Here is a 19843-nt window from a genome sequence, read left to right as displayed (position 1 = left end):
TCTATCTATCTATCTATCTATCTATCTATCTATCTATCTATCTATCTATCTATCTATCTACCTATCTATCTATCTTATCCATCTACCTGTCCATCCATCCATCCATTAGTCCATCTCTCTCTTTCTCTCTCTCTCCCTCCATCCACCCATCTGCCTGTCCATCCATCCATCCATCCATCCATCCATCCATCCATCCATCCATCCATCCATCCATCCATCCACCCATCCATCCATCCCTTCATCCATCCATCCATTAGTCCATCTATCTATTTACGTCCATCCATCTGCCTGTCCATCTATCTACCTTTCTCTCTCTCTCTCTCTCTCTCTCTCTCTCTCTCTCTCTCTCTCTCTCCATCCATGTCATTTGTATGTTAGTGTGTGAGAGGCAGGGTGCTATAGTGGAGAAAGAACTGGCTTGAAGCCAGGAAGGCCCAGGTTCAAGCCCCACCTCTGGCACATAAAGGCTTTGAATCCCTGAGAAGGAAGGGAAAGATGGAGGAAGTAATTATCAAGCCCTTTACCATGTGCCAAGAACTGTGCTAAGTCATTTAAACCTTTTGACTCTCTAGATGAATGTCTAAGATTATAAGCTGCGGAGGAAATGTTGACCTGTGTTAGTAGAATGTCTTCACTTGGTCATTCCATGAACAACTGAAATCACAGATCCAGACCCTTTAACTAAGCAGCTATCGCTAGGTAGCATAGGGCATAAAGTCCTGGGTCTGGAGTCAGGAAGACCTGAGTTCAAATCTAGCCTCAGACACTTACTAGCTGTATAACCTTGGGAAACTCATTTCACCTCTGTCTGTGTTTCTCTAACTATAAGATGGAGATAATAAAAGCATAACACTTACTTCCAAGGATTATTCTGAAGATCAAGTGAGATAACATCTGTAAAACTCTCAGTCCAATGCTTGTAAGTGCCTAATAAATGCTTGTTTCTTTCCCTCCCATATTTTGCTATTGTTGGCTGTGAATCTAAGCTCTGTGAGGGCAGGATCTGTTTCTCTTTTGTCTTTGTATTTTTAGCACTATTCTGGTGGAGAAGGTGCAGAAATATGGATTGCATGATGATAGAATCAGATAAATCCAGAATTTAGCCAGCCCCAAAGAGTAGTGATTAATGATTCAACATCACCACGGCAGGAGGTCTCCAGTGTAGTACCTAGGGGATCTGTGCTTGGCCTGGGCTAACATCATCACCAACCACTAAGATAAGGGTGTGGATAGTATGGATCTTGATAAGTTAGCACTGGGCTGAGCCTCATGAGTTTACATTCAATAGGGACAAATGTAAAGTCTAGTACTTGGGTACAAAAAATAAATTCTTCAAATATAAGGTAGGAGATGAATGAACAGATAGCACTGTTTGCTTTTGTTGTTTGAAAAAGATCCTGGGGTTTTAGAAGAGTGCAAACAACATGAGTGGGCAGCTTAGCAGCCAGAAAAATCAATGCAATTTTGGGCTGCATTAGAAGGTGTGGCTTCCAGGAACAGAGAACTGGCACTCGTGTGTGTGTGTGTGTGCGTGCGCGCGCGTTTGAATAAGGCCTATGATTTCACTGAGCTGGGACCTCTAGATGAGGAACCCAGGGCAGGTTTGCAATCTGTCCAGGCTCACACAGCCAGAACGTACATCAGGAGCATAGTTTGAACCTGGGTTTTAGTGATGGCAAAGATAGCTTTCTAGCTATTATGCCACCCTACCTTCTTCTAATATATAATAATAGCATATAATGCTGTTGTTCAGTTGTTTTCAGTCACATGAGACTCTTCAGGACCACACTGGAGGTTTTCTTGGCAAAGATTTGCTATTTCCTTCACCAGCTCATTTTATAGATAAGGAAACTAAGGCAAACAATATGAAGTGACTTGACCAAGGTCACACAGCTAGTCAGGGTCGGAGTCCAAATCTGAACTCAGGTCTTCCTGACTTCAGGATTGATGCTCTCTCTGCTGCACTGCCTGGCTTCCCCGGCACATAATAGAGGAGTTCTTAATTTTTCTGTGCATCCTGGACCCCTTTGGAAGTCTGGGGAAGCCTAGGGACCCCTCCTCAGAAGATTTTTAAATGAATAAAATAACTTACATAAAATCACAAAGGAAACTATACATTACATTTGAATATAGTTATCAAGATATTGAAAATAACAAGTTCATGTACCCAAGGTTATTTACCCTTGCACGTATCATAATGTAATTATACTAATGTAGATTGTAATACTAGAATGCTTATTATAAGTTATGCATAACATGTACTTAAGTATGTATATATACATAATTTTCTTTTAGTGTTGTACATATATACACATGCACACACATTCATACAACACACACAATATACTTATACATGCATATATATACACATACACTTACAGTGCACTTATACATATATTCATACATATACATATACACACATATACTTACATACACGCACATACACCCTTTTAATGGGATTCACAAGGCTGACAATATTTTTTTTTTAATCCTCTATCTTTCTATAGGAAAATAAGGAGGAAGATTCCCTGGAAGAATGAATTAATCAGCCCATTTCGGAGTCTTTGTCGAATTTCTCCATTGAATACATGAAACGCAGAGGAAATTTGCTCTGACCAATGAGTTAGCAGATTAGCTGGAACAGGAGGCCATTAGATGATAGCAGTTTATTGTGGCAGCTTTCGCCAGCTGAACGCCACTTAGAGTTCTAATAGCTCATTTTATGCATAGCAGGCTCCTGAGGCCTTTCTCAGCCCTCCCAGGCTAAGAACAATACAGACTGGGTTAACAAGCAGTGGGAAGACCCTAAATGCACTGCTAATGTTAGGGAGGGACCAGTTCTTTAAAAGGGTGACTAAGGGAAAAACAGAGGCAGATGAATATCCATGGGAATCACAGCATCTCACGGGGCAGAAGGGACAACCTTGGGCAAATCCCTGGACCTCTCTGGCCATCAGTTTCTTCTTCTATACAAGGACAGGGCAGAATGATATTCTTAAAGACCCTTTCCAGCTCTAACTCTATGAGAAAATAAGGTCATTTCATCTAAACCCCTCATTGTTCAGGTGTGGAAACAGAGGTATGGAGAAGGGGCGAAGGGGGGTGGGGGTGATGATTTGCTAGCTTAAGGAAGGCACTGAGAGAAAGCTAGAGCCAGCACCTGGGATTCCAGATTCCCAGGCTAGAACATGAAGCTTTATTATTTTTTTTAAACCAATCGGGGTTAAGTAACTTGCTCAAGGTTACACGGCCAGTTATTTCTGGATGTGGTGCTGAGTATCCGAGGCCGGGATTTGATCCAGGTCAATCCCAACACTGGAGCCGGTGCTCTTACTCGCTGAGCCACCTGGCCGCCCCTAAGCAATTGGGGTTAAGTAACTTGCTCAAGGTTACATGGTCAGGTGTTTCTAGGTGGGTGCTGAGTGTCTGAGCCCGGGATTCGACCTCCAGGTCTTCTCAACACTGGAGCTGGTGCTCTTACTCGCTGTGCTACCTGGCCACCCCATGAAGCTTCATTTTTAAAACACCTTCACCATTGTTCCACTTCGAGGCAAAGGCCTAGATCAGAGGGGTCAAACTCTAACGGAAAGGAGGTCACTAAACCACATGCAAGGAGCCCTGTGCAAGGCACAGTGACCTAGAAAACCACATATTAGCATTATCTATGCTGTGTTGCATTTTTATTTATTTTTCTAAATATTTCCCGATTACATTTAAGCCGATTCTGGCTCTGCTATCAGGTACATGGTAGAAGCCCCTGTCACAGAGCAGTCAGTCTCCTGGGAGTCAGAAAAGACTGAGTTCAAGTCCAGCCTTAGATACTAACTGTGTGACCCTTAAAAGCCGATTTACATTGATGAAGCTTTAGGCCAAGCACTCTCCCAGCACCATCATCATCATCATCATCATCATCATCATAAATAATAACAACTAGCATTTATATAGAATCTACTCTTTGCTCCTCACGGTGCTAGTTCTTTATAAACACTGTCTCATTTGATTCTCACAACAACCTTTTGAAATAGGCACAATTATCATTAAACCCATTTTACAGATGAGGAAACTGAGGCCCAGAGAAACAGAGTGGCTTGTCCAAGATGACAACACAATGATCTTGACCCAGCGGTGGGAGCACCGGGACACTCCCCATCATACTCATACCACCTCGTGTCATTACAAGTGACTCATTCTGGACGGATCACTCATCAGTCAACCAAGCCATATTTTCTGCCAGGATCATTTAGAGGACATCTGCCTCCTGGGTACCAGTTACATCCTCTCGCTCTGACCTCCTCCTACTACATTATTCTGCAGTGAGAAGCCCTGAGAGACATGTTAGTTACGTGCTGATCCCTCATCAGCATTAACATCTCCACGGAGCCCTTGTAGGTACCACCAGAAGGGCCCAAGATGCCCTCCTGGCTTAAGCTGGCACAGACTTTCATCATGCTGCCAAGAAATTTCACAAGATTCAGCCTCTCCCACCATTCTTAAGAGCCATCCATCACTAGAAAAGGGAAGGGGAGGCTTAAGCCTGCTAAGAATTTGGATTCTGTGGCTGGAAAAACATCCAAAAATATGGCCAGGAGGTAGCAGCTTCGCCCATGGAAGCCTTCAAGCAAAGACTGGATGACCCCTTACTGGGGATATAGTAGGTGAGTTTCTTGCTCAGGTACGAGTCTCTTAGGTGGTCTCCAAGGTCCCTTCCTCCCCTGAATTTCTATGATTTCTGGTTTTGGGATCATATAATTTCTACATGCTTCTGTGGGCAGATTATGCTTAAGAGACCTCTTAGCTTTCTGCTATGGAGATGTGTTTCAATCCTGACAAAAGAATTATCCTCTCAGGGTCCCTAAGTAGATTCCATAAGCCATGAGATGGTACAGTTTTCTTCCTCAGTCCCCACGTTACTAGCCATCTGGACACCCTCCTTCCCATTACCTCTGGTTTCATCGAAGCCAACTCATTGAAGGCATCGAGCTGGTGTCTTATCTCTGCCATTTCTGCCATCAACTTTTCCATGTGGACGTGGATTTCAGCCAGGACCTCTGTCACGTGAGCTGTGGCCACAGCTTCCTGGAGGTCCACCAGGTGAAGGGCTTTCCGCTCCTCCTCACAGACCTGCTGCCGAACCTTGTCGAACTCCTGCTGGATACAGATCTTCATCTCACTCCGACTGACCTGTACATCACACGGGCAAGAGGAAACAAGAGGAGTGTGAACAGAGGAGGAGAGTGCTAGGAAGAATGCGAACCTGCCTCCTTTGCAACACTAAAAATACCAGGGAATCCCCCCATCTGCTCACTCCAATAATGGTAGGTAGATAGGTTTTTAAAATATCAATGATAACCACCCATAAGCATTTCCTACAAGTTCTCATCCATCTTTTTTCAGACATCTCAGACTCATAGCAATGTTCTATTAACAGAGAACACCAGGAACCCAAAGAATTATACTGAAATGTCACTGTCACAAAACCTGCAATCAACCAGAGATCAGTCCCCGGATCTGACATTAAGTATTTGTTAAATACCCACTATATACTAGGCACTGGGCACCAGTACTGGCATACGGAGAAAGGTAGAAGATTGCCTCTGTGCTCCAGGAGATCACAGTCTAATGGGGGAGAAATCGCAAGAAGCAACTACATACAAACAAGCCACCTATGGGTAAGATGGAGATAATGACTAGAGGGAAGGCACTAGCATGACGGGGCAGTTAGGGGGTATAGGGCATAGACCATCAGGTCTGGAGTCAGGAAGTCTCATCTTCCTGAGTTCAAATCTGGTCTCCAACACTTACTAGCTGTGTGACCTTGAGCAAGTCATTTAACCCTACTTGCCTCAGTTTCCTCATCTGTAAAAGAGTTGTAGAAGGAAATGGCAAACCACTCCAGTATGTCTGCCAAGAAAACCTCAAATGGGGTCACAAAGAGTTGGACATGACTGAAATGACTCAATAAAAACAGTAACCTGTATGAAGGAGGATCAGGAAAGGCTTCTCCTAGAAGATGGGATTTTAGCTAGGTCTTGAAAGAAAGAAGCCAGGGAAGCCATGAGGTGGACATGGGTAGTGAGTGTCCTAGACACTGGGCTAGGCTCTGGGTGCACACACATCAAAAGGAAATGGTCCCTGTCCTCTAGGAGCTTACATAGTATCAGAGAAGACAATACATGCACATACACACATACATATACATATATATGCATGTGTGTAAGTATATGTATATTATGCAAAATATGTACATAAGTGAAAGATAATTTGAGGGACAGATGTTAGCAGCTGGGACACCAAAAAGGTCTCAAACAGAAGGTGAAGCTTAAAGTAGGGATTGTAATAGGTGGAGGTGAGAATGGAGTATATTCCAAGTATGGAAAATAGACAGCCAGTGAAGAGGTGAAGAGATGGATGGGACATTGAGAGAAATGTGTGAGGAACATAAGGTAAGAAGACCAACCTAGCTTAGGTGCCATAGCACAGGATTTGCCAATATGAGTCTGTCTTGGACCTGGTCCAAGATCAGTCACCATCAAAGAACCGAATGTTGAAAGAGTCTTTAGAAATAATATAGGAAGGTAGCATGGGCCAGTAGAGAGAGGGTTGGACTTGGCATTCGGAAGACCTGGTTCAGATCCTACCCCTGACACTAATGAACTTTGTGACCATGTCACTTCACCAAATACATGTTCTTGCTGCTGCATGAACTGGACTAGATGATATCTCAGAGTTCATTCTTTCATGAGAGTTTAGTGTCCTGGACAACTTCTTAAAGCTACAAATTATAGAGAAGTTGCCTATGTGAATTAGTGCAGGAAGCTTCCACACTGGGAGTTTCCTAAACTGATAAAAATATAGTCTGGATTCTGTTTCCCCTCTAAACCCTACACAACTATTAAACATATATATGGGTGTGTATATATGTACATGTATACATATATGTGCATGTGTATGCATCTATCTATATAGAGATCTATTTATCTAGAGAGGGGAAAGAGAGAAAGGGAAAGGGAAGGAGAGAGACAAAGAGAGAAGGAGAGAGAAGGGGAGGGAGAAAAAAGGAGAGGGGAAAGAAAAAAGGAAAAGAAGAGACAGAGGGAGAGGGAGGGGACAGAAGGAGGGAGGAAGACAGAAAAAGGGAGATGAAGAGAGAAAGAGGGAGACAGAGAAGGAGAGAAAAGGAGAGAAGGGGAAAGACAGGCAGACAGAGACAGAGAGGACAGGGGAGAAGGAGAGAGAGGGAAAGACAGAAACAGGGAGAGTTAAAGAAAGAAAGCTCCTTAAGATTTACAAAGCATTTTCTATATACACATTGCCTTTTCTGAGTTTCACAACAACCCCATGAAGTAGATACTGCAGGGATCATTAAGTCCATTTCCACTTTACAGAGGAAAAACCTGAGGCTTAGAGAGCTTAGCTAACTTGCCCATGATTCTCTACGCATCAAGTTTCAATAGAGACTTGAACCTGTGTCTTCCCGCCTCCACATCCAATGCTCCCCCAGCTAAAGTTTGCCTATCACTTGCTTCTGCTGCTCCTGACCCTAGAGATTCAGGACCGTGGACTGTGGCCAACACAGACCAGAAACCGTCAAACCACAGGTGGTTCAGTCAGACATCCAGCGGCTTTACAAGCAAGAAATAGGTGCCATCGCCCTTTAGGACCCCCCACATCAGGCTTCCACTGACCACCTTGGAAGGGGCAAGACCTCTCCAGCTATTTTAAACCTACCTTGCTGAAAATCTTATTAAGCCAGAAGAATACCCAGCTTCCTCTGAGCAAGAACTGAATAGTTATTGCATAAATTTACACTTCCTAAATAGGATGAGCCACCGAAACGTAATCCAGTTTCTCCAGGTGCTTTTTCATTCAGTTTTAACGAGACCAAAAAAGAGAAGTTCTTTTAAATAGATATAGGGTTTATGATTAGGTCACTTAATTCTGCAGACTTCTGCAGGCTGGCCATTCATTTGCATTTTAACCTTGTTTGCATTTTAATTTACTCTGCCTCATTCAGCCTCAGAGGCTGAAAATGGGTAGGTGAAGAAACAGAAAGACCCCAGTGAGGGACTCCATTGAGTTACAAAGCATGTGCTGCAGAGATTACCAAGGAAAAAAAAAGTAACCTAGCAAAATGAACCCAATAGAACAACTGTGCTATATTTTTGGAAATTTAAAAAGTAGTGGTGGATAGAATGCTGAATGTGGAGTCAGAGGGACTGGATCTGATTCCCAGATCTGTGACTTACAATTTGTGTGACCTAGAGCAAGTCTCTTCTTCTTTGGACCTCAGTTTCCTCATCTGTAAAATAAGGGGGTTAGACTAGATGATCTCCAAGGTCCCTTCTGGCTTTAAATTAAAGCTCTTGATAGGTATAAGAGTAAGGTGACCTGAAGGAAATTAACAATTAAACAGAAAAGATGCCCCATTTTCTCCCTTCTCTATCTCCCTCTATTCTCCCTTCTCTCTCCCTTCTCTATGCTATAAGGTTGTGGCTCATCTAGAAATCTGTGAGGTTATTCCATTAACAGATGGTTATTTTAAGGGGCTCCCAACCTAATAAGCATATCATTATCTGAACAACTAATAGTAACAGCAGGTCCTATCCCTGTAACATTCAGGATTCAACCTAATCAATAAATCAATCAATATTGATCAACTACCTACCATGTGCCCGTTACTGTACTAGGCTCTAGGGACACATACAAAGACAAAAATAAAAAAGTTCCTCTTTTCTAGGTGCGTGTGCCTTCTACAAAGCTGTAGAGGTCTCAGGCATAGCAATCACCCCCCAAATGTGGACAATATGGATTCTGGATCATGAAGCAAGCAAGGGCTACATCTGAAGCATCCTATTCTGAGCTCTTCATCATTCCAGGAGCATACAGAAGTCTGTGGAACCTACCTACCCCTCAAAATCTCTGTACTGTAACTCTCCTTCATACTCTCTCTGCTTCATCCAAACAGACCTGCTGGGATTTGACTTTCTCCCCACTCCCTTCAACGAGTTTGCATTCTATTACGGTGACACAAGTCCATGTGAGTAGGTGCAAGTCAATCTGAAGAAACTCAGAATGCCAACAGAGGGTATGTTCACATAGCAGGTGAACACCAAAACTGATATTTGAATGAAGGCTGAGAATTCTAGGAGATGAAAGTGTCTGAGGAATGCATTCCAGGCATGGGGCCAATCTGTGTCAACATACATAGCAAAGTACTTTACAAATATTATCTCATCTTGTCCTCACGATAACCGTGAGTAGCACATATTATTTTTATTACTTCCATTTTGCAGTGGAGGAAATCAAGGTTGATGGAGGTGAAGTAGCTCCCACTAAGTGTCTCAGGGGGAATCTGAAATCAGATCTTTCTGAATTCCGTTCCAGTAACACATCTAGTAGGCATCTGTTGTTGGATTTGACCTCAGGTCTTCCTGAACCTAGGTCTAGGGTTTTATCCCCTGCACCACCTGTCTGCCTTTTAGAGCACTGAATATAGCATCAGAAGAGCTGAATTCAAATTCAGTCTCAGATACTTACTAGCTGTGTGATCCTAGAGAAGTCATTTAACCTCTATCTCCCTTAGTTTCCTCCTCTGTAAAATGGGGATAATAAAAGCACCTATTTTCCAGAGCTGTCATGAGAAGAAATGGGATAATAATTGGAAAGCACTTAGCACAGTGCCTGGGATATAGTAAGCTCTATATAAATGTTAGCTATCATTCCTGAGTGCCTACCATTTGTCTATCGCAGGATCAAATTTAAACCTAAATTCACTCTCATGACTGCATATCTGGCCATTTCTGAATTATTTCTCTCTGTGTGTTTACCATCCCCACTCCATGTCTCCTGAGGTAAGGCTTCCTTAGGGGAAGAGGCTCTGCAGCAGAACCAGCAGCAGCCTTCTCCAGGAGCCTTCATCCCTGGACAAGTTATCTTCACTAGGCTGTCAGATGTGGGAAAGTGGGTTAGGTAATACATACAGACTGGCCTAGAAGAGGTCTGGGGATCAGGAAAATGGAGTGTGCATTCATTAAGTCCACTTGGCCCCAGGCTACACAGCTCAGGCCAGAGCTAGGAAAGAGGACAGGGCTGTGAGATGAATTTCCTGGAGTGTTAGGAAGAGGCGGAGAGGGTCTGGTCATGATATTGAGTGCACAAAATGTGATTGCTAGAAGGGCACTAAAGGACAGCGAAGTGAGAAATCAGAGAAATGAGAGCTTTGGAAAGTCTAAATTGTGCCTGTCTCATCCTTATTCCAGACCATTTAGGGTTATTTATAAAGGCATGGAGGGAAGAAATAGTGAAGAGGGATGATGGCATATAGATAGAACCAGGGCCTGTTGTCTCAGAATAAGTATCAGATCTGGAATCAGAAACCTGGGTTCAAATCCTGGCAGTCCTGATACAAGCAAGGTGACTATGGGGCTTACTTTCTCTCTATATAAAATGAAGCAAATAATCTTTGCACTTTTTGTTTAATTGTGCTATCTAGTATAATGGGAAAGAGTTCTGGTCATGGGGCCAGAAGACCTGAGTTCAGATCCCAGCTCTGCTCCTTGCTGATTGTGTGACCTGTAAGTGTGGACTTCCCTGGGCCTCAGTTTCCTCATCTGTGAAATGAAGAGGTTGGACTGAGTTATGTTTAAAGTCTTTCTCTTTTTCTCCTTTTCTTTCTCCCCATCTCCCTCTCTCCTCTCCCTTCATCTCTCCCTCTCTCCTTCCTCAAATTTGTAAAAATGATATAAGATAGGGATAGTCAATGTTGGAGGGACTGGAGAAAGAGAAGCATACTAAAGCAATGTTGTGAGAGCTGTGAAGTTGTACAGCCATTTTGGAAAGCAATTCTTAATCATGTAAATATGGTGGCTAATCTGTCCATACCCTTCCACCCAGAGATTCTACTGCCAGGCACATATCCCGAAGAAGGGCACTGACAAAAGTCCCCATATACATTAAAATATTTATAGCAGTACCTTTTGTGGAAACAAAGTAAATGTCTATTGATTGGGGAACAGCAAAACAAACTAAGTTATGAATGGAATGAGATATTACTGTGCTATAAGAAACAGCAAATTTAATGAATGTTGGAAAGACTTGCAGGAACCAATGTAGATAGAAGTGAGAGGAACGAAGAAAACAACATACACAGTGACGATGGTGATATAAACTCAAAGAACAGCCACCACTAAGCTACTGAATGTCAATGCTGCAAAATTACAAAGCTAGCCCCCAAGGAAGACAGCTGAGAAGACATCTCCTCCCCCTGCTTTGCAGAGGTGAGGAATCCCTGAGTGAGAGATTTATCTGATGTTTTGGTTGGTCTTACTGATATCTTCTCTTCTTTTCCTTTCTAAAAATATCCTTTGTTATATTCAAATGGTTCTCTGGGAAAGGAGAAGGAAGGAGAAAAAGGAGCAAATTTGGGGGAGGTAAAATATGTCAGCAAAACTTATTCTGAAAAACAAAATAACTGAAGATGGCAGAGTAGAGAAGCACTTGGCTGAGCTCTCCCAACATTCCCCTTCAAACAACTTTAAAATAATGCCTCAAATCAATTCCTGGAGGGGCAGCACCAACTCAGAGAACAGCTCAGAGAAAGACATCCTTCCATCCCAAGATGACATAGGAGGTTGGAAAGAGAGATCTGCGACAGGGAGGCTGGCCTGGAGCCCATATGGATGGAACACCAGGGGTGGGACTAGGTGGTGGTAACAGAAGCAGCAGCTTTGGGAGCTCTCAAGCCAGAGATGGCAAGGTGACCAGGAAGAGATTACAGAGGACCCCTGTGCTAGCACCAGACACAGGGCCAGATGATATTTGGTAAATCCATTACCTATTCTTACTTCTGAGTCAAAGTTCAAGAGTGAAGAGGAACACTTTCTGTCAAGAGGGAGAGCCCTGAGGGGCAGTATCACTTTTGGTCACAAGAGTTCCCCATAGCATCACTTGCAACCCTATGGGAAAAAGGGGCCTGAGGAGCAGTATCACTTCTGGTCCCTAGGGAGCAGGGGCCCTTAGGAGAAGTATCTATTACAATTCTAAGGGATCGTGGACCCTTTCTGGGTAATAAACAAAGTGCAGACCAAGAGAATAGGGCCCACACCTTCCCCTAGATCACAACACCTTGGAAACTTTCAAACCATTAGAATCAGCTCTGAAAACAGCAGTTTGGAAAAAGTCTGAGACTTGAGAGAGTGCCCCTTCCCCACCAAAGCCCATAGGGTCCAACTTTAATACAAACTATAAAATCAGATAGAGGATGGTAAAATGAGCAAACAACAGCAAAAAGAACCTAACCATAATAAGCTACTACAATGATAGAAACGATCAAGATACATACTCAGGAGACACAAAACTCAAAAAGGCTACAAGCAAAACCTAAAAGAAAAATGTGAATTGGATACAAGCTGCCCCCAAGTCCCGGGAAGACCTAAAAATTATTTTCAAAATCAAATAAGGATGATAGGTGGAAATTAGGTAAAGAAAGGGAAGCAAAGGAAGAAAATTATGGAAATATAATAAACAACTTGCTAAGAAGCACAAAGGAAAATCATACCATAAAAAATAATTGGCCAAGTGCAAAAAAAAGATACAAAACTTCACTGATAAAAATTACTCCTTGAAAAAGCAGGATTGGACAAATTAAATGTTAGAAAGGTTCACTGAGAAAATAATTCCTTAAAAATAAGAACTAGGCAACTAGAAGCTAATGGCTTCATGAGACATCAATAAAAATAAGTCAAAAGAATGAAAAAATAGAAGAAAATGTGAAACATCTCATTGGAAAAACAATTGACCTGGAAAATAGATCGAGAAGAGATAATTTAAGAATTATTGCACTGCTTGAAAGTCATTATCAAAGAAAGAGCCTAGAAATTATATTTCAACAAATTACCAGGGAAATCTACTTCCATATCTTAAAACAAGAGAGTAAAATAGAAATGGAAATAATCCACTAATCTCTACTTGAAAGAGATCACAAATGAAATCTCCCAGGAATATTCGAGCCAATTTCTTCCCCCCCCCCATTTTTCGTAGGGGCAATTGGGGCTAAGTGACTTGCCCAAGGTCACACGGCCAGTACATGTTAAGTGACTGGGGTCAAATTTGAACTCAAGTCCTCCTGACTGTAGGGCTGGTGCTCTATTCACTGTGCCACCTAGCTGCCCCAAAGTCAAAGAGAAAGTACTTTAGGTAGCCAGAAAGGAACCATCCAAATATTGTGGAACCACAGTCAGGATCACACAATATTTAACAACAACCTACCACATTAAATGAGTGGGGTGCCTAGAATAAGATATTCTAGAAGGCAAAAGAGCTGGGATTATAACCAAGAGTAAGCAGCCTAGCATAACTGAATATAATCTTTCAAGGAAAAAAATGGATACTTCATGAAAAGAGGATGTTCAAGCATTCCTGATGAGAAGACCAGAGCTGAATAGGAATTTCGACTTTCAAATACAAGACTCAAGAGAAGCAGAAAAAGGTAAACATGAAAGAGAAATCACAAGGGACTCAATAAGGTTAAACTGCTTACCTTTCTATATAGGAAGATGATACATTTAACTTCTAAGCACTGTATTAGGGCAGCTAGAAGTATTCTACATAGAAAGAAGGTTCTGGACCGAGTTGATTATGTAGGAATAATAGAAAAATATATGGATAGGTAAAAAAGAGGAACGCTCTGAGAGAAGAGGGAAGGGAGAGGAAGACTGGGGAAAATTATTTCATATAAGGAGTCACAAAAGGAAAAACTTTTACGGTGGAAAGGAAAATGGGTGGGCAGGCAACACTTGATCCTCACTCACATCTAAATTGTTTCAAATAGGGAAATATATGTGTGTATGTACATATATGGGTGTGTATGTATATGTGCGTGTATATGTGTGTAATCTGTATACACATACTCACATACTCAATTGATAATAGAAATCTTACTCAACAGGAAAGTAAGAAGGGAAGTGGATGAGATGAAGGGAAGTGGTGATAAAAAGCAGGGTGGATAAAAGAAGGCAGTGGTCAGAAGTAAAATAGCTAAAATAGCCTTTAGAGAAGGAATAGGGGAGAGAGAGAGAGAGACAGAGAGAGACAGACAGAGAGAGAAACAGAGACAGAGACAGAGAGAGAGGCAGACAGAGACAGAGAGACAGAGAGAGAGAGAGACAGAGAGAGACAGACAGAGAGAGAAACAGAGACAGAGAGAGAGAAGGATAAATAGAAGAAAATAGGATGGAGAGAAATGTACAGTTACCAGTCATAACTGTGAATGTGAACGGGATGTGCTCACATTAAAGCAGAGGTGGATAGCAGAATGGATTAGAAGTCAGAATCTAACAATATGTTGTTTACAAGAAAAACACTTGAAACATCTAGACACACAGAGTAAAAATAAGGAGCTGTAAAATTATTTTATAGAGCTAGAAAAAATATTAACAAAATTCATCAGAACAAAATGTCAAGAATATCAAAAGAATTAATGAAAAAAAAATATCAAGGAAGGTTGCCTAGTAGTACCAGATCTCAAACTGTATTACAAAGCAATAATTATCAAAACAATCTGGTACTAAGAAATAAAGTGGTGTATCAGTGGAGTAGATTATGTATACATGTATACATACTGCATTACGGTATGTTACTAATTCCTAGTAGTTAAAAAAAAAGGAGGGAGTTAAAAAAATATGTATACATAATCAATGTACAGAGTAATAGCATTATCATAAGGATGATCAATTGTGAAAGACTTAACTACTTTGAGCAAGAACATGATCCAAGTAAATTTCATGATTAAAAATACTGTCCACTGCGGGGCTAGGTGGCATAGTGAATAGAGCACCAGCCCTGGAGTGAGCAGGACCTGAGTTCAAATCCAACCACTTAATACTTACTAGCCATGTGACCTTGGGCAAGTCACTTAACCCCAGTTGCCCTGCTTTGCCCCCTCCAAAAGAAAAATGCTATCAACCTTCAGGGAGAAAACTGATAAATGCAGATTGAATCATATATATATATAATTTTTTTAACTTTATTTTTCTTTTTTTTTGTCTGTGTTATCTTTTACAACATGGTTAATATGGAAATGTGTCTTCCATGACATCACAAGTATAATCAATATCAAATTGCTTGCCTTTTCAAGGAAGGGAAAAGGTGGAAGGGAGGGATAGAATTTAGCATTCAAAATGTTGAAAAAATGAATGTTAAAATTTTTTACATGTAGGAAAGGCCAGTCGGTTCAGCGAGTAAGAGCACCGGCTCTAGTGTTGGGATGACCTAGATCAAATCCGGGCTCAGATACTTAGCGCCACACCCAGAAATAACTGGCCATGTAACCTTGAGCAAGTTACTTAACCCCGATTGCTTAAAAAAATTTTTTACATGTAATTAGGAAATATTTAATGAAATAAAAAAATATTTAAAAAATAAAAACAGCTGCGCAGAAGCAAGAATTGTTTTTAAAAGGAAGTGAGGTCCCCTTTACTAGACATCTGTCTTCACATGTTGGATGAAGGACCACTGGTGAAGAAATCCTCTTTGATTAATCAATCAGTCTATCCCAACTCTGGAGACTAAGATTCTCTGACTCCCAGTCTATCTACAGAATCTACTTTTCCACTCTCCAAGCTTTTAAAATCAGATAGATAATTTAGTGAATAGAACACTGGACCTGGAGTCAGGAAGAGCTGAGTTCAATTTCTGTTTATTGGGGAGCAAAGAACAAGCATTTACATAGAGCCTACAATGTGCCAAGCGCTCTTCTAGGTGCTTTACAAATATTGTCTCATTCGATCTTCACAATAACCCCGTGAGACAGGTGCTATTATTATCCCCATTTTACAGTTGAAGAAACTGAGATGGACAGAGACTAAGTGACTTGCCCAGGGTCACACAGCTCCTAAATGTGCTAGGCTAGATTTGAACTCAGGTCTTCTTGACTCCAGTCTTAGCACTCTGCCCACTGCATGAGTTCTCCTTAGTTCTGTGATCCTAGGAAGCTCACTTCACCACTCTGCTTCAGTTTCTTTATTCATAAAATAGGGATACTAAAAGCATCTACCTCACAGGGCTCTTTGAATATCAACCAAGACAACATCTGTAAAGTGTTGTCTTTATGAATGTTAGCCATTGTCATTATTATTGACTATTATTATAGAAGCAGAGAGAGTAGAGAAATTGGGGGAAAAGGAAGAGAAAAAGGAAACAGAAAATTCATCTGTAAGATGAGTGCGTTGGCCTAGAGGATCCCTGAGATTTGTCCCATCCCTAAATCTGTGCTCCTAAGAAGCCTAGGGTAGAGCAAAGAGGTAGATTTAACAAACTATTTTTAATGTTTCTTTAATAAATGAAGGCCTGTCACATCATGGCGTTTGTGTAACAACAAGGTAAAAAAAAAATGTCTTGCCATGAAATAAGACCTCTTACTGTAGGCCCCCAGCTCATGCCATGCATGACCACCCCAGGCCTGACCCTCAGAAATCCATCCACCCAGGGCAGGTGACCTCCATGGTCAAGAAATGAGGGGCGAGAAAGTGTTAAGTGTTATTAATGTCCCTGCAAATTCTGTATCAGATTGAGAACTGTGATTTGTGTTTATTTTTAAAAGGCCTTTTTATTTTTAGTGTGACAATTTCAGGGCTGTTATGTTTTATAGTGATGATTTATCAGAGGCTATATGAAACCCTTGAAATAAATTAAACATCGTTTCTTAGTAGGGAAATGTCTCAACAGAGAGAATTTTAGCTTACAGAACTTTTCAGAATGTCTCAAAAAACCTTCTCTAGCTCACATTAATTGACAATCAGTGGGATATCCAAGCAGAAGTGGGAGATCGATTTATATGGTAGTGTTCCTGCTATAATATGATGTGATGATATGATATAATAAATATAAATAATATAATATAACAACAAATATTATATAATATTATATTATGTGACATGATGGGATATATAATATGATATGTGATACATTGTGATGATATATAACATACAATGTGATATAAAAGTTGGACATGACTGAAATAACTGAACAACAAAAAACATAATGTAATGTAATAATATATAAATGACATACACTAATATAAAAGAAAACAGCTGAAAGACTCCAGAATCCTCATCAATATAGAGACTAATCATAACTTTAGAAGACTCATGATAAAGCAAGCTTGCTCCTTATCTCAGAGGTGGTAGACTACAGGGGTAGAAAAAGGCATATGTTGAAAAATAAGAGGGGTGGAAGAAAGAGGAACATCTTTGAAAAAAAAGAACATCAATGAAACATTTTTAAAAAATCTTCACTGTTCCAAGTGACTAAAATTGGAGATGAAAATAAAAAAAGAAAGGATAACCTATTTAACTAGAACACACACACACACACGAGTATGAATTTAGGTAAGCCAACATCACAGTTTAGAAAGGTGTAGACCAGCCAGACCAGAGCCTGTGAAGAAAGATGTTTTGTATGCTTTGTTTTTGATCTGCTATTTCGTACCTGCTAAGCTCATAGATGAGTATTTCAATAGGAAACTTTCAAGGATGTCAAGACAAGTCGAAAAAAGAATTGAGGGGAGAGAAGCTTGGTGCCATCATGTACTTTACTCCTGGCCTTATTCGTTATTGAAAGTAAAGAGATCTGAAAGCTAGGAGGGGCCTTGGCCTCCATCCACTTCAATCCATTCCTGAACAAATTCTTCTACAATATACTGGATGAGGGGTCATTCAGTCTGTGTATGAAGATCTCTAATGATGTTGACTGCTCCCTAAAGCAGCACATTTCACTCTGGGGTATCTCTTCTTTTGGAGAAACCAATCTGTGCCTCTCTGAACCTTCATTGCTCCTAGTTCTGCCCTCTTGTTTCTAGCTTCTTTTCCATGTGACAATCCTTCAAAGATAGTAAGTATTTGAGGTAGGATTCGAACCCAGATTTTCTCGACTTCAAATCTAATGCCTTATCCATTAGCCTAACCCAACCTGTCATTTTTCAGATGAGTCTCAGAAATATGAAGAGGCTTGGTCAAGGTCACTCAGTCAGTTAGGAGGTAATGGACAAACTGGGACACCAGTAAGACAGAAAACTTGACCTCTGGTGCAGCTAGACCACTATAATCCATCCCCTTCCTTCCTACCCACTCTAGAGTCCTCTAATCCAATAGATTTCAATCTCAAAATCCCCTTGGTCAATATGCCACCCACCATTATTTCTTCACCATCCCCAAACAGGCCCTGGATGGATGGATTTGCATTCAAAGAGTTAAGGTTCATTCCCTTGTTTTCCTTCCTTTCTTGTATTTAACAGTTCCAAGCTTAGCCAAAGTCGAGGGGCTCTCCAATGAGCACTTTAGACATACATAATTAAGCACATAAAACCCTGAATTAAGAGCATGCACTCCAGAACAGCACACCTCATTCACACTGTGATTCTTCTCCCTGGGCTAGGTGCCATTAACCACGGTTTCATTCCTGTTCCAGATTAGACTGAGGCTACAATAGCTAACATGAGTACAAAGGCCTGGAATCGCTGGGGTCTGAGGAAGAATCACGTCCACGATGGACTCTTGGGGTGAATCAGAGGATACAGGGCTGGAAGAAAGCAAGGCTATTGGAAGCTGCACATCAGGAGTGCAACCAGACTCTTCACTTCAGAAAGGCCGATCCCACTAGTCAGACATCATTTTAGAGCAACCTGCCCCCAAGATGAGCTCAGAACCAAAGGATGGACGGGGAGGGGGAAGCTGAAAGAATCCAGTTACAAAGGAGAGCCCAGGCCAAGCGTCACATTCTTGGCTCAGATGAGCACACTACTGTTCAAAGAAAGAAGAGCCATAAAGGGAATTTTTCTTTCAAGATGCTTCAAGACATCCTCACTCCCACAAGCAGGGGCCCCCAGCCCATAACTTTCTCTAGGGACTGCAAGGGCTCAGTCTCTAGAATTCTTTCTAAAATCCTCCTACTCCACACAGTCAGATGGGGAGGGTGTCCTAGAAAGGAGAGGAATTTTCTTGATGACTGAACCAGGAGTTTTCTGGGTCATTAAGGGATCGGACAATCTGGCTTTATACTCACCTGGTTTCAAAAAGAAAAAAAAAAACAACCAAAAACCCAACCAATCTCAGGAAACAGCTGTCTAGAAGCTCAGCAGGTGTGTACGCTAACTTTGACCCTGTCACCTACTTTCTGGGAGGTGTTGGAAAGATTCCTGGGCATCTAGGTGAATAGGAGTGTTAGCCTCAGCTATGAAATGGGGCCAAGAAGGAGGACTCATCAGCTCTTTGGGATTAAGTGAGACAGCTTCCTCTATGGGCCCCAGTCAAGTTCCCTCACTTTTCACCAGCTATCTATACACCAGCTTGCATTTGAATCAGAACCAAAGCATTTCTATCTCAGCTAAAACAGATGACTGAGACCACCAATTACTTAGCCTGGGCTGTGGAGACCTGTCTTTTACTTTATTAAGTGTCTACATATGTTGTTTTTATTATGTGCCTACATGTGTTGTCTTTCCTGATTAGATCCTTGAGAGCAAGAATGGTTTAACTTTATTTATTTATATTTCTACTGCTTATCACATAATAAGCACTTAACACATGTTTTCTAATTCATTCACAGTATCCTGGATTCTGCCCATATATAGAGACTTGTCAAGTCAAATCAATAAATATTTGTCACATACTAACTATGGCACCATGCTAAATGCTGGAAACATAAGTGAGAAAAACAGAAAAGTCAGTGCCTGCCCTCAAGGAGCTTATATTCTAATGGGGGGGAAGGACAACACGTAAAAAGAATTTTGGGGAGAGAGAGAGAGAGAGAGAGAGAGAGAGAGAGAGAGAGAGAGAGAGAGAGAGAGAGA

The 19843-nt window shown here is 41.3% G+C and overlaps 1 protein-coding gene across 2 annotated transcripts in view; it reads right to left on the bottom strand.

The window, feature by feature from the left end:
- TRIM44 (tripartite motif containing 44) overlaps positions 1-19843 on the bottom strand; it is a 232828-nt gene that overhangs the window by 162012 nt on the left and 50973 nt on the right. For both annotated transcript variants that reach the window (XM_069091434.1, XM_069091433.1), the window contains exon 3: positions 4942-5181. In XM_069091434.1, the coding sequence (XP_068947535.1) occupies positions 4942-5181 (240 nt within the window). The remainder of the gene's footprint in view (positions 1-4941; positions 5182-19843) is intronic.

Source organism: Petaurus breviceps, unplaced genomic scaffold, assembly GCF_028583685.1.
Source record: "Petaurus breviceps papuanus isolate PSGF00001 unplaced genomic scaffold, PetGlider_PUasm1.0 188, whole genome shotgun sequence".
Classification (NCBI taxonomy): domain Eukaryota; kingdom Metazoa; phylum Chordata; class Mammalia; order Diprotodontia; family Petauridae; genus Petaurus; species Petaurus breviceps.
The sequence above is the reverse complement of the archived record's forward strand: the minus strand, read 5'-3'. Positions and strand labels throughout refer to the sequence as shown.